This window comes from Diceros bicornis, chromosome 7 (genome assembly GCF_020826845.1).
Source record: "Diceros bicornis minor isolate mBicDic1 chromosome 7, mDicBic1.mat.cur, whole genome shotgun sequence".
Lineage (NCBI taxonomy): Eukaryota > Metazoa > Chordata > Mammalia > Perissodactyla > Rhinocerotidae > Diceros > Diceros bicornis.
Window position 1 is genome coordinate 43,211,192 of NC_080746.1, and position 14,579 is coordinate 43,225,770.

The 14,579-nt window shown below is 37.8% G+C and overlaps 2 protein-coding genes across 2 annotated transcripts; both read left to right on the forward strand.

Moving 5' to 3' along the window:
* The first annotated feature begins 297 nt into the window (after positions 1-297).
* LOC131408552 (upstream-binding factor 1-like protein 1) lies at positions 298-1,540 on the forward strand. Its single transcript, XM_058545429.1, has one exon. The coding sequence runs from the start codon at positions 298-300 to the stop codon at positions 1,531-1,533; it is 1,236 nt and encodes a 411-aa protein (XP_058401412.1). The 3' UTR covers positions 1,534-1,540.
* A 1,243-nt stretch (positions 1,541-2,783) lies between these two features.
* Positions 2,784-13,708, forward strand: LOC131408993 (putative N-acetylated-alpha-linked acidic dipeptidase). Its single transcript, XM_058546212.1, has 6 exons — positions 2,784-2,884; positions 3,695-3,827; positions 6,557-6,821; positions 7,096-7,177; positions 12,067-12,159; positions 13,519-13,708. The coding sequence occupies exons 1-6, from the start codon at positions 2,784-2,786 to the stop codon at positions 13,706-13,708; spliced, it is 864 nt and encodes a 287-aa protein (XP_058402195.1).
* The last annotated feature ends 871 nt before the right edge of the window (positions 13,709-14,579 follow it).

Consider the following 14,579-nt stretch of genomic DNA (forward strand, 5'->3'; position numbering starts at 1 on the left):
TTAATGCTGTAAATGAAGCATGTTAATGCTCAACATTAATCTCAACTCAGAAGTTGGGCTAGTTGTCCTGAAGAGTAGTAAATTATAGAAAGGACATATCCCATGTAGGGTGTGATTTTCTCATTTGTCACGTTACAGAGTAACTTTCCTTCTTTTTCTCCTCAGAACCATAGAATCACACACACTGCAGGACTTCCAGAAATAACTCACCTGCTGAGTATTGAGAGTGAGGAAGTTTGAGATCCTGCAGAGGTGTCTGAACTGCTGGGACCATACAAGTGGCCCTAAGACCCAGAAATGGCATTGCCTGAAAGCCAAGACCACTGGTGCAAAGAAGACATTGAGAAATTACTGGAACGCATGGACAATAACCTTCCATCCAATGATAGACACACATTCAGAACCACCCAGTCACAGATGAACTGGGGAAAAGTAGCTTTTAAAGATTTTTCTGGAGAAATGTGCAAACTCAAATGGTTAGAGATTTCTTATAACTTGAGAAAATTTCGCACTTTGAAAGAATTAGTCCTGGAAGCTAAGGAAGATGCTAAAAATCTCTCCAAAAGCAAAAGACGCAAGAAACATCCTGACTTCCCCAAGAAGCCCCTGACTGCTTACCTGCGCTTCTTCAGGGAGAAGCGGGCCCAGTACTCCCAAATGCACCCCAAGCTGAGCAACCAGGAGCTGACCAAGCTCCTGTCTGAGGAGTACAGGGAGCTCCCAGAGCAGACGAAGCTGAAATATAGTCAAGATTTCGAAAAGGAGAAACAGGAGTTTGAGGAGAAACTGGCTCGATTCAGGGAAGACCACCCTGATCTAGTGCAGAACTCCAAGAAATCTGATGTGCCCAAGAGGGGCCCAAGCAAAGCCCAAAAGAAGTTTCAGGGAAATGTGAAAGAAGTGAAGTCTTCCCCAGAAAACTGTTTTTCCAAGCAGATGAAATTCCATGGAGAGCCCCAGAAGCCCCCCATGCACGGATACCAGAAGTTCTACCAGGACTTGTGGCTGAGTAGGGAGCTGCAGGCCATGCCCCTGAGGGAGCGCATGGTGGAGATTGGCAGACGCTGGCAGCGCATCCCGCAGAGCCAGAAGGAGCGTTACAAGAAGCAGGCTGAGGAGCTGCAGAAACAGTACAAGGTGGACCTGGATCACTGGCTCAAGAGTCTGTCTCCTGAAGAATATGCTGAATACAGAGAAGCAACCTATGCTAAACGTAGGAACATGAGCATGAGGGGAGGCCCGGACCCTAAGATCAGACGGATGGATCCGCAGTCCCCATCAGCAAGGAGTCCTCAAGAAGGCCTTGGAGAGGAGCAGGGGCTGCGGGCTCCAGAGACAGAATCACCAGAGTCTGTTGGGGGAATTTCTCATGCCTCACCGAGATCAGAAGAAAATAAGGAAGATGGGGAAGAGGAGGAAGGCAGGAACTCCTCAGACTCCAGCAGTGAGGATGAAGATGAAGATTGGGAGGCTGAGGGCAGTGAGTCCAGCTCCTCTTCCTCAGGGGACCACTCTGACTCAGACTCCAACTGAGTTTGTTCACACCCTACCGGGCAGTACAGCGAGCTGTGCAGCAGAAGTGCAGGGCGTCTACATCAAATTGAAGGGCTCTTCTCCCTCTCCTTTTTCATTTCCTTCCCTCTTTCTTTGCCTCCCCAATACAAAATAGAATTGATTGGAAAAAAGGGATTTGCAGAACTTTCTGCTTCCCCTCTAAACCCCAACTCCACTCCCAGAGAAACTCCATGCAATTAAGGCTCTTGGAATCAATAACGAGGTGATTGGGCTGTGAGGGGCACACTGGACTAGACTGAGTTTCCTGATGTGAGAAATTTTGCTCTCCTCATCTTCTGCCTGCCAGAGGTGGTAGGGGACACCCCGGAGCCTGTGACCTCTGCCTTCTCTGTGGAACTGTCCCTCAGCACTCGTGCGCTGGAGCTGGGGAGGGGAAGTTTTGATTGCTTGCAGGTAGAATAGTCACCTTTAGAAATGTTGTCAAATTCCTGATATCTCTCCCTAGTCTCAGAAGTAAGGAGTTGTCCGTTCCCTATCTTAGGAGTGGGCAGGGTGATGTGGGCAGCAGCATTTCTATGTGCACATTTATCTCTTAGTTGTCAATGAGATTTTTCTAGCTGATTTCAAAAATTAGAAATTAAATTTTAAAACCTCACTTTTTTCATTTGAATTTGATCCTTGTTAGTATCAGTCCCGTTTGACTCTAGGTACTAATTTTCCCTGTCATGTCTGAATATATTTGGTTTTTGTCCCTCTCACTTCCCAATGCTCCAGGTACAAGTGAATCACATTTTTAACATGCCTCTAATTTGTATGTATTACATTACATGTGTGTGTATAAATAGAACCATATTTTCCACTGATCACTGATCTGTCTGTGAAGTCATGTACTGGGACCATATGCTTCAATTATTTTGGTTTACTGATATTCTTGAAAGTCCCTTTAAAGCCAGTACCACGTCACTATTCTTTTCTTTTCTAAACATTCCTATTTTCGTTTTTGTTTTCATTGACATTAGCATCACCTACAACTGTAGTTGTAGCCTGTATGCATGAAAACAGTTGAGTTTTGAGAGTTTAGCATATTTGTTGATGTCTGAGTGAAATACTTCATTACTTACAAATATTTTTATAAGCATACAATTACTGTATCAGAAAATAAAGGCAGTACTTATGATTTTTGTACCTCTGCTTTTGAATCGTGCTTTTAAATCGTGTATTGTCAAATTTATTTAGCATCTGCTGTTTTTAAGCCTTGTCTTAGTGGCATGGCATACAGGGATGATAAGGTGTTTTTTGCTTCACTTGTAACGAAGCGACTTTTGGATGCACCTAAGGATGGGGGCTGGTTGCTAGGAGAACCAAGCAGGTGATTAGAGGGTTGCAAATTTCAGTCCCACCCCTGAACCTCCAGGGAGGGGAGAAGGCCAGGGAGTTGAACCAGTCACTAATGGCCAATGATTTAATTGATCATGATTGTGTAATGAAGCCTCCATAAAAACCCAAAAGGACGGGGTTCGGAGAGCTTCCGGGTTGGTGAACACGTGGAGATTTGGGGAGAGTGGCTGGTACACGTGGAAAAGGCATGGAAGCTCCGTGCCCTTTCTCCATACCTTGCCCTGTGCATCTCTTCCATCTGGCTGTTCCTGAGTTCTATCCTTTTATAATAAACCAGTGACCTAGTAAGCAAGGTAGTTCTCTGAGTCCTGTGAGCTGCTCTAGCAAATTAATCGAACCCAAGGAGGGGATCCTGAAAACCTCTGATTTATAGCCAGTTGGTCAGAAGCACTGATAACAATCTGGGCTTGTGATTGGCTTCTGGGGGTGGGCGTGGCAGTCTTATAGGACTGAACCCTTAAACTGTGAAATTTGATGCTATCTCTGGGTAAACAGTGTCAGAACTGAGTTGAATTGTAGGACACGCAAATGGTGTCCCAGAGAATTTCTTATTGTTTGTGTAGGGAAATACCCCTTCCCCCACAACATGTTTGGGGTCCAGGAACCCAAAGAACGATGGTCACCCCTATCCAAAATAGTCTTATGGAAGTAGATACTTTGTGATCAGAATTGGTATTCCTCTCAATTTTTTTTTCTTTTGCTGCTTGTCTAAGGCTATACATCTGATATTATATTTATAAGAGTAAGAATGGAGTTTAACTTATCTTTACTCTGTACTCAGTGAAGAAATTACTCAAATAATCCTGTATTTTATCCCTGAAAGGATTAGCAAGTTGGGATCTGGTAATGATTTTGAGGTGTTCTTCCAAAGACTTGGGATTGCCTCAGGCAGAGCACGATATACGAAAAATTGGGTAAGTCTGTCAGTAAGTTCTTCAAGATTATTTATGAATATATTTTAGCTAAACAGATAATTCTGAATTAAAAAGTCACTGAAGTGCTAGCGAATATAGGAGTTTGAAGAGGTGGTGCTACTACTGCATGGGAGAGCTCCTGCATCTGGAATCCGAGCCTTGTAACATGAACTTCCGTGTGTTCCCTTAAACATATTTTCTGTTTCCCTCGGGGACATTGCATTCACCCCGTTACTTTAACTAGAAATGTAGGAATTGTCTTTGTCTCCGCTCTACTCGTTGTCATTCAAAACTAATCAGTATCAAGACCTGCAAATGTTTGGATTTTTATCTCATTACATCTCCAGTCATTAGATATGAAAGTTATAACAACAAATGTCACAATAAACAATGAACACATATGCAAGTCATGATTCTTTTCTTTTTGTTGTTGCTGCTGATGATAATGACAATTTTACAATTTTTTTTTTATCAAAATAACACAGGTGCATTGTTCATAAAATGTCATGTGGTTCTATGTGTTTTAAATGAAAAACTGGTCCCTTATCCTACCTCCATGCTTCTCCCTGATTCTGTTCAGCAGACTAAACTTCTTTCAACTTTTTAATTATTTCCCCTGATATCTGTCTGCATGTTTATAAATAGTACGCTTATGCTGCTATTTCTTTATTTTTCATTTTTGTGTAGTATCCATTTACTTCTTACTAGGGAAGATAGGCATTCAGTTCTCTTATCGCTGCTTCTTCTCCCAACTCCCAAATACTTTCCCTCATCGAGTTTTCTCGGTATATAGTTGTTCTCCACTCGTTGATTTGAACACCTTTTTTTTCCTCCATGTATCCATAACTGACTCACCTCGAACTCTTAGTATATTCAAACACATCAGGTGATCTGGCAGATTTCAATCCCCCATTGGGCTCTTCTGCTCCTCTGGGCTCTCTGATTGTTCTCTCTGCCTGTGGCACAGCTCTTGCTTGTGAAATTTGCCTTGACTGAGAAATCTGGGAGAACCTTCATTTCTCTCCTGTTTTAGATCTCCTGTTTCCTGGATTTTGTGTCTTCCTTTTCTTATTTACTCTCTACTTTTTTTGGAGCACATCCTTCAGGGACTTCTTGAAAAGGGTGAATGAAATCTGAAGACTTTGCATGTCTGAAAATGTCATTTATACTACACTATCTGTGTCCGTTTCTACTTTCTGGAATATCTTTCTTTATCTTTTATTTTTCCTTGAAATCCTTTTTAAGTTTTCCTCCATTCCCTGCACTACCTCCTTACTGTGAGTTGATTTTATTTTAGTTTGTGTGCTTGGTCTGTATCTTTCAAGTTAAAGGCTTTCTTCCAATGCCTGGTTGTCTTTGGCAATCTGTTTTCTTTAGGAGTGAGAGCATGAAAAGTTGACTGAAGCCCTGTACACAAGGGTGGCACTTCTCGAATGGGAAGCTTCACAGGATAGGGATGGAGAATGCCTGTTCTAGTTGCTTCATTGCGAGGCAACCAACATTAAGAATCTGTAGGTCTTTTCTCTTGGGCTAATTATTCTCCCCAGACAGGAAATCTTCATTCTCTTACCACTGGGGCAGGAAGTTAGGCAGAGTTAGATGGGGATGGTGATGAGGGTAGATGTTAATATTATCTACATTTTACTTATGAGAAAACTACAACGAAGAAAAGCTAATAACCTTTGGGTTAATAACCACCTAAAGTTATTTGGTAATAAGTCCTGAGGCCTGGCTGGATTCAAACTCTGGCAGTCTGATTCCAGAGGCCCAGTCTCTTCAACACACCACTATATAAAGTGTTCTTTTATACCAGTAAAGAAAAATAAGCAGTTAAAAAAATAGGCAAAAGGTGTAAATCAGCAATTCACAGTTTGAAAAGCTCTTCCCTCTTGCCTTTTGTGTATGTTCTTGGTTACTTATAGCTGTCTAAGCATTCCTTCTCTTTCCTTAGTGAGATTTTGGACCCACTCCTGAAACCCTCACTGCTCAGACTCTTCACTCTTGTCAGAGAATTAGTCATCCAGGGAATTTCAGCCATTAAACAATTTGTAGCATTATCTTTTGTAATATTGTATAATGCTTATTTACTTGCCTCTAACAATTTTCTGTCTTAAATTATTTTTACTCAAATGTATCATTATCTTGTCTTTGTTTCAGAAACATTTCCACATCTCCTGTATTCTTAAAGGCAAGACTATTAAGTCTTTCCAAAATAATTTTTTTAATATCATTTATGTTATATACACATTTTTTTTATTTTGGTGAGGAAGTTTGGCCCAGAGCTAACATCTGTTGCCAATCTTCCTCTTTTTTTGCTTGAGGTAACATCTGTTGCCAATCTTCCTCTTTTTTGCTTTAGGAAGATGGTCCCTGAGCTAACATCTGTGCCAGTCCTCTACTTTGTATATGAGACGCCACCACAGCATGGCTTGATGAGCGGTGTGTAGGTCGGCGTCAGGGATCTGAACCTGCAAACCCTGGGCCGCCGAAGTGGAGCACATAAACTTAACCACTACGCCACTGGGCCAGCAACCACATATTTTTTAATTAGTAAAAACCTGTGTGGGGTTTAATATTATACTACTAACTCTTTAGTAAGTGGTTTATTAAGGCACTTTTTTTTATTGAGGTACCGACTAAAACAGTCTTACTAATATTAATAGTGAGTACAGTACTATGCATTTTATTATAAGCTATCTTACAAGAGATATATTTTATTTCTTTTCTAGGCAATACACAATTTCAGCAGCTATCCACTGTATCACAGTGTCTATGAAACATATGAATTGGTGGAAAAGTTTTATGATGCAACTTTTAAGTATCACCTCTCTGTGGCCCAGGTTCGAGGAGGGATGGTATTTGAACTAGCCAATTCCATAGTGCTCCCTTTTGACTGTCGAGATTATACTGTAGTTTTAAGAAAGTATGCTGACAAAATCTATACTATTTCACTGCAACATCCACAAGAAATGAAAACATACAGTGTGTCATTTGGTATGCTACACTTCCTCTTTCAAAATTCATTATCTGTATGTTTCTGTTAATCTCTAAATTGTAGTGACCTACCTTAGGTCAATTTATTATTTATTGCTATTCCACGTGATCAAATATTTTATTTACCTCTATAAATGTATTTTTCATTTCATCGATGCTCATCTTGTAATATACAAAATATAAATACTTTGTAAAATGCAATAGAGAACATCTTATATTGTTCCCTTTGCTTAAACTATGGAATGATGCTATTTGGGCCTCATTTCTATTTCAGATTCACTTTTTTCTGCAGTGAAGAATTTTACAGAAATTGCTTCTAAGTTCAGTGAGAGACTCCAAGACTCGGACAAAAACAAGTATGCTCTACATATATAAGTTATGCATATAAAAGATATAATGTAAAAGAAATACTAGTTGACCTCTTTGTTGTTGAAATATCTTTGGAATATTTTTTTGTTGTTTTCTGTCTCTACTCTAACACATTCTCCACAGGGCTGCCCTAGCTCTCAGACCTATTTCTGACATTCTGAATTGCAGTTGTGCTGTTGAGAAATGCTGGTGCCTCCTTTACCACCAACTGATTAGTTAGAAAATTCCTGCCTTAGCATTGAAGGTCCTCCACTGTGTGGCCCCAGCTTTTTCCAGCTTTATCTGTTGTTCTTTCAATACCTGTACACAGTACTTCAACCAGACTCTCTCATTCCAGAGCACACCTTCCTTCTCCCTCTTCCTAATGCCATTACCCCCACAAAGAGTTCCCCGTTTCCACTTCCACCTGGCAAAATTCTGTTTATCCAGAATGGCAAATATTATAAAGCCATTATTTTTTTTTTTCAAATGTTAAGCCTTTAGGATTCATTCTGTGTAAAATCACAAAAGTAAAACATAATTAGAACAGAATTTTAAGATAAGAGAAAAATAATGTGAGAATATTAGAGAAAGTTTTTTAAAAGTAGAATTTTAGGATGAACATGTGCTGTATATTAAACATTATGATGATACAAATATTAAATCCTTGGGGACGGTTAAAAAGAAAACCACAGGGTCAAAATGGCATTACTTGTGCTAAAGCCCTTGATACCAAATCTAGACTTGATAACTGATCTCATTGCAATTTCAACCTCTCCCAGAAATGTCATCTGGAATTTTCTGGTCAAGTACCAGTAAGGTAATCTGTCACTTGGGCCCTCCCCATCCCCCAGAAGAAGGGGCAATTTGCCTGATGAAGACAATTTGCCTTTCACTTTGGACAAGTCCTGGCCTAAAAATAATCCTTTCTTTTCTTTTATTTATTTATTTATTTTTTTTTGTGAGGAAGATCAGCCCTGAACTAACATCTATGCCAATCCTCTTCTTTTTGCTGAGGAAGACTGGCCCTGAGCTAACATCCGTGCCCATCTTCCTCTACTTGATGTGGGAGGCCGCCACAGCGGTGCATAGGTGCACACAGGGGATCCGAAGCGCGTGCACTGAACCGCTACGCCATGGGGCCGGCCGCAATCTTTACTTTTCTTTTGCTAATAGCTCCCTTGCCCCACCTGTCTTCCTATAAAAACCTTCCATGGAGACTGCCTGGTGTAGTAGTGGTTAGCCCGTTTGGATCCTGGGTGCGGACATACTCACCACACGTCAAGCCATGCTGAGGCAGTGTCCCCCATAGAGGGACTAGAAGGACCTACAACTAGGATATGCAGCTATGTACTGGGGCTTTGGGGAAAAAAAAAAGAAAAAGAGGAAGATTGGCAATAGATGTTAGCTCAGGGCCAATCTTCCTAAAAAATAATAATAATAATAAAATAAAACATTCATATTAAAAAAAAAAAAGATCTGGGGCCCGCCCTGTGGCGTAGCGGTTAAGAGCACGCTCTCTGCTGCTGGCGGTCCGGGTTCACATCCCTGGCGTTCACCGACACACTGCTTGTCAGGCCATGCTTTGGCGGCGTCCCACATAAAGTGGAGGAAGATGAGCACAGATGTTAGCTCAGGGCCTGTCTTCCTCAGGAAAAAGAGGAGGATTGGTATGGATGTTAGCTCAGGGCTGATCTTCCTCACAAAAACAAATAAATAAATAAATAAAAGATCTAGCATCTTTAAAAAAAAAAAAAACCTTCCATCATCAGTAGAGGCGTTTCTACTTGCCGGATGAGACGCTGCCTGATTCAGGAACAGCTTAATAAAGCCAATTAAATCTGCACATTTACTGGGTTGAATTTTGTTTTCTAACAGGACTGAAGCAAGATACATAGAAAAATAAGAGCAAACAGTCTAAAAATAGACAGCAAATACATGATTATAAGGATGTATTTGTAATGAAGGATACATCAAAAATCCTTGGAGAAAAAAAGGTGTTCTTTCAGCAATTTCTTTCAGCAATAACATTGTATAAGCTCTTTTAGCAACTGATAAAGTGAATTCAGAATCTTGCTTCACATTGTGTGCAAAGATAAGCAACAGGTGTGGAAGAATTCTTTAACAAAAATTGAAATCTCTTGGAAGTAAGATTCCAAGTTTAGAAGCAACAGGGAAATGATAATGCGATCAGATTTGAGAATATCAAAATGGTTAATAATATGAAAACTAATAATTAAAAGCAATGATAAAAGACTGGGAAACATCTTTTCCAGAAAATACAAGCAAGTGGTAATATGAACATTATAAAAATATTTTTTGAAAATTAATGAGAAAATCCAAAAGAACAAAGTTGGAAATATTGGCAATGGACAAGATAATTCAAAAAGAAGATACCACCTGTACAGAAACAGATATAAAAAATATTCAGATTCACTAATTCAAAAATACAGAGGAAAATAATGGTAAACTATTTTCATATCAAGTCAGTAATGATTCAAAACTTGGTTGTACACATTGCTACAGACAGTACACTGAAGCAGATGCTCTCATGCTTTTCTGATAGCATTGTGAATTTTTTAACCTTTGGAAAAGCATAAATACATATTCTACAGTTTCGAGAGCCATCACAGAGTTCTTACACTTTGCCATAGTATTTCCATTTCTTGGATTTTTTTCTTCATGAAAGAGTCTCAAGTTCGGAAGGAAAAAAAAGCTTCTCAGAGAAAGATATGAATTATAACACTAAATAATTCAAACCAATCTTAATAACCTAAGACGAGTGAAATTCACTCACTAAGAGGAGTGAAACTACTAAAAAAATTAGATGTCCACCAATTTGAACATTTTTTAAATCTTAAAATTGATGATTATAAAGGAAATATAATATTTATAATAAAATGTGACAAACAAGAAGGATAGAAAATAGTAAACATATTTTAATTACATTTTTATTGAACATAGAGAAAAACTTACAATAAACCAGTTAGCATAATTGTGTAATCCTGGGGTGAATACGGGGATTTCTTTTCTTATACTTTACAATCTTTTCCAAACTTTTTACATTTGGGAAAAAAATCCATAATGATAAATAAATTTTAAGGACATCCCAAACACCGTATATTCTATGAAATTGATTTTCTATCCTTGAAAAAAATGCTATTTCCTCCCTCTGGCAAACTGCCTCATGGGTTGGTACGGTTATCGAGGACACTTGGCTTTCACTTCCTTGAGTACTTCTGTATTTGTCTTATCTGCTCTAAACGATAGTTAAGGTACAGTTTGTGACTCTATATTATGTTTTCAAATCCCAAAACACGTGGAGCAGTGCATCTCATATAATACTAATAAATTCTGGCTAATGTAAATTAAACTAGATGTTGAATTTCTCAACCCAAACTGTGAAATCTGAGGAAGAGATACTTCTTGAATCCTGCTTTTCTTGAATCAATCCCTTGACCCATCAAAGAATACAGAGAGTTCACTCCCTAGTACCTTCATGCTCATGTAGCAGTGGACCTCAAGACCTATCATCCTCCAGTCTCCCTAGGCAGGCCAGCATCCTTCTGGAGTGAAAAGATCCCATTAACTTAACTCTGGTGCTCTGAGCATTACCTCCCAGGGATACTTCAAATTGAACCTGCTGTGTACAAGAACATCTGAGAGTGTGTGTGTGTCTAGGTGAATTTTTTGTTTGTAAGCAATGCTTTATGGATTTGGCTCAGAAACCTGTAGCATCCTATTGAAATTATGTTTCATTCACTTGTCTTGTCTACTATTTTATGTGAACTGCTCACAGATAAAGTCTACCTTTATACTATCACAAAACCTGAGTTCTTGATGCTAAATAAGTGAATGTTGAAAATAGCTCAAATCCAAATTGTGGGGCCTTTACTTATTCTTATTTTCCTTTTCTCAGTATAGTGCAGTGGAAAGAATAGTACTGAGTTCTTACGTTACTCTAAAACTTTCTAGTTGTGAACTTGGGCAAGTTATTTAACTACTGTGTCTTAGTTATCTCATCCATGGAATGGGCTCTTATCCTGCTTAACTTCTAGGATTGCTCTGAAGATTAAAAATAACATATTGTATAAACATTCAGAATAGTAATTGGCACATAGGAATCAATCAGTAAATAGTAGCTGTTATTAAAATAAAATATAACAAAATTGAAATAATTAAATTTTTAAATAAAGTAATTTATTATTCCTTATTGTATTGATTATTTCTCATTAGTTAATTAAATTATAACAGAATTAATTTGTTGAACTATTCAAGACTTGTTGATAAATTTTTATTTAATTTTTATTTCAAATAAAAATTGTCATTCTTATTACAATAACACTTCCCTCCCCCTTTAGACTGTGAGCTCTGTGAAAGCAGGAGTGTCTGGTACATAGCAGGAATTCAAATATTGTTGACAGGATGAAGTGAACACCACCTCTTATGTTCATGATGATAGGTTTATCTTTAATAATAAAAATACCATTAGCTGTCATTTGGTAAATATGTATGATTTCCTACTAAACATTAACAGACTATCCCATTTCAGTATTGAAATTACTTCAATGAGTAGGTAATTAGGATACCTAAGACGAAAAAAGGCAACCTATATTTAAATACCTAGGTTTATCAATCAATTATTATTTTAATATAAATAAAAGTTATTACCATTTTTTTCCATTGGCACTTATAACTGTTTCCGTGGTTTTATAAGCCTCAACAGAATAGTATTTTATAGGATTTTTAAAATGTAACTAGGTAATCTATTTTCATGTTTTGCATATTATAAGAATTTAAAATATATTAGCTAGTTTAGTTTTGTGCTGAATTTTTAGTTTGCTGGGTAGTGTACACATTTTCCTGAAGCTATAACTGTATTCATTTCCTTGTTTAGCCCCATATTACTGAGAATTATGAATGATCGACTGATGTTTCTGGAACGAGCATTTATTGATCCTTTAGGATTACCTGACAGACTTTTCTATAGGTAAGGAAAAAAATATGACTCTATTATAGTATCATTTTTTTCTTATTTTTTGCACTGTGGAAAAAATATACTTAATTTCTTGCAAGCAAATGGAAAATTTCAAAATACATGTAGTAAATGATAAATATTATTTCTTCCCATAATGTAATATGACTGCTACATATTTTTCTTTTTAGTTTCTTTTTTTTTTTCTGCTTATAAAAGAATATATGTTCCTTGTATGAAATTTAGATGATCCAGGAAGTCACAAGTAGAAAATAAAAATCTCCCCAATTCTATCAGTCAGATATAAAGTCATGTTTATATTTTGGTATATATAATTTTAGGCCCTCTCGCATTTTAAAAACCTTTGTGTTTATGTACATACATAAGACATAATAAATATATGTATATCATATATAATATATAATAAATATATATTTATTTACTCTCTCTCGTGATGTTGACATTTAGGTTTTTTTCTAATTTTTGACAGTTGTAATTATTTCTGATAAACACCAACTATCCCCTGGTTGATCTTACTAAGTTTACAGGACAAACTAGATCATTGACCAGCCAGCAGTGGCCCCATCTTTCTGTTTGGGGATCATCAAAGGATGGGAATTTGCTGTAAGGGCGTCATCCAAACAAGGTGATTGGTTTGCCAACAGCAGCATGACTGTCCTCTGTCCTTCTTTATCTCTTTGCTTTGCACCTGTCCTTTCCTTCCAGGGCATTACATGAACTGGCTTAGCTCCTTCAATGAAACACCACCTTCTGCCTAGGTCACGCTAAACATTACAAAACTGGTTTTAATGATTCTTCATGCTTTAAGCTAGCCATTCTAACGATTTCTTTTTTAAAGAGGAGAAAAACACAATAGTAGGTTGGCTGGTCACAGGAGGACTTTATAGTCACAATTGTGCTAGGTTTCTGGGAGTAGAGTGGTATAGTGAAAAGTCAGCACCTATTTGCTATGTGCCTGAGACTGATCACTGAATCCCTCAGACTTCAATTTCCTCCTCTTTGAAATGCTAATGTCAACTTTGTAGAGCTTGCTTTCAAGGATTAGAAAACTTATACTCAAATTCTTTAATATCAAACATGATCCATAGTAGGTGACAAGCTGTTCTGGCTATTGTTATTTTTGTTGCTCTGAACCACTTTGAGTCATCTGTTTAAAGTCAAAATATAATTACTTAACACATATTTCATAGAGTAGTCTTTGGAGATGATGGAACTTGGAAGTTTAGTTGACAAGTGGCTTATTCAAATCATAAAATCAGAATTATGTGATCCAGGGATTGTAGAGTGCTCCTATTTTTCTCTTGTATATATCATTTGGGCAACTAATAGACAGCAAACTATTTTTATCAACAGGCATGTCATCTATGCTCCAAGCAGCCACAACAAGTATGCAGGGGAGTCGTTCCCAGGGATCTATGATGCTCTGTTTGATATTGAAAGCAAAGTGGATCCTTCTAAGGCGTGGGGAGAAGTGAAGAGACAGATTTCTATTGCAGCCTTCACAGTGCAGGCTGCAGCAGGGACTCTGAAAGAAGTAGCCTAAGAGGGTTCTTCAGAGAACCCATATTGATTTGGTATGGTATATCACTCAGAAAGAATCATGATGGGTGCACTGATAAAGTAAAAAATAAAGTTGTGCGTATATATATGTATATCTTAGTGTTCTTTTTTCTCTTCCCTGTGGATTAAAAAATGAAAATGGATGAGTTTTATTCTATAATTATAGGAGGTTATTCTGAAGTTGAACTAAGTTTTAAAATTAAGGAGACCAGCCTAATATTTTAAAACTCTTATGTGGGATTATCAGGGAATCAAGTCTAATTGAGCACTTCCGAACCTACGCCTGTTATTGCACACATAGAAAACATCAGTTTGTTATAGAACACATGGAAAATGGACAGGGCTGCTCCAAGCCAGAGGCCTTAGGCCCTGCCTAGCCATCCAAGGCTGAGGGGATCGCTATCTTAGCACACTAGTTGGTCAACTCTAGTTTAATCACACTGCAAAGTAAATATAATCACTCTATACCATAGGGGATAATTGCTTTTCTTTAAATTAGCAAATATTTCATTTATACCACAAGGTATATATAACATATATGTACAGTGAAAAATATAGTTCTTCCTAGACTTACATTGGGATCACGTCCTAATAAGCCCATCGTAAATTGAAAATATGGTAAGTTGAAAAGGCAATTAATACACCTAACCTACTGAACATCATAGCTTAGCCTATCTTACCATAAATGTGCTCAGAATACTTACATTAGCCTACAGTTGGGCAAAATCATCTAACCTACCTTAAGCGCACTCAGAACACTTACATCAGCCTATATTTGGGCAAAATCATCTAACATAAAGCCTATTTTATAATAAAGTGTTGAATATCTCCTGTAATCTATTGAATACTGTACT

Bases quoted from the DNA above. Each gene is read 5' to 3' on its own strand.
- LOC131408552 (XM_058545429.1), top strand. From the start codon at position 298: ATGGCATTGCCTGAAAGCCAAGACCACTGGTGCAAAGAAGACATTGAG.
- LOC131408993 (XM_058546212.1), top strand. From the start codon at position 2,784: ATGGCATACAGGGATGATAAGGTGTTTTTTGCTTCACTTGTAACGAAG. The intron at 6,822-7,095 runs GTATGCTACACT...TTTCTATTTCAG, and splicing joins AACATACAGTGTGTCATTTG to ATTCACTTTTTTCTGCAGTG. The intron at 12,160-13,518 runs GTAAGGAAAAAA...TTTTATCAACAG, and splicing joins CCTGACAGACTTTTCTATAG to GCATGTCATCTATGCTCCAA.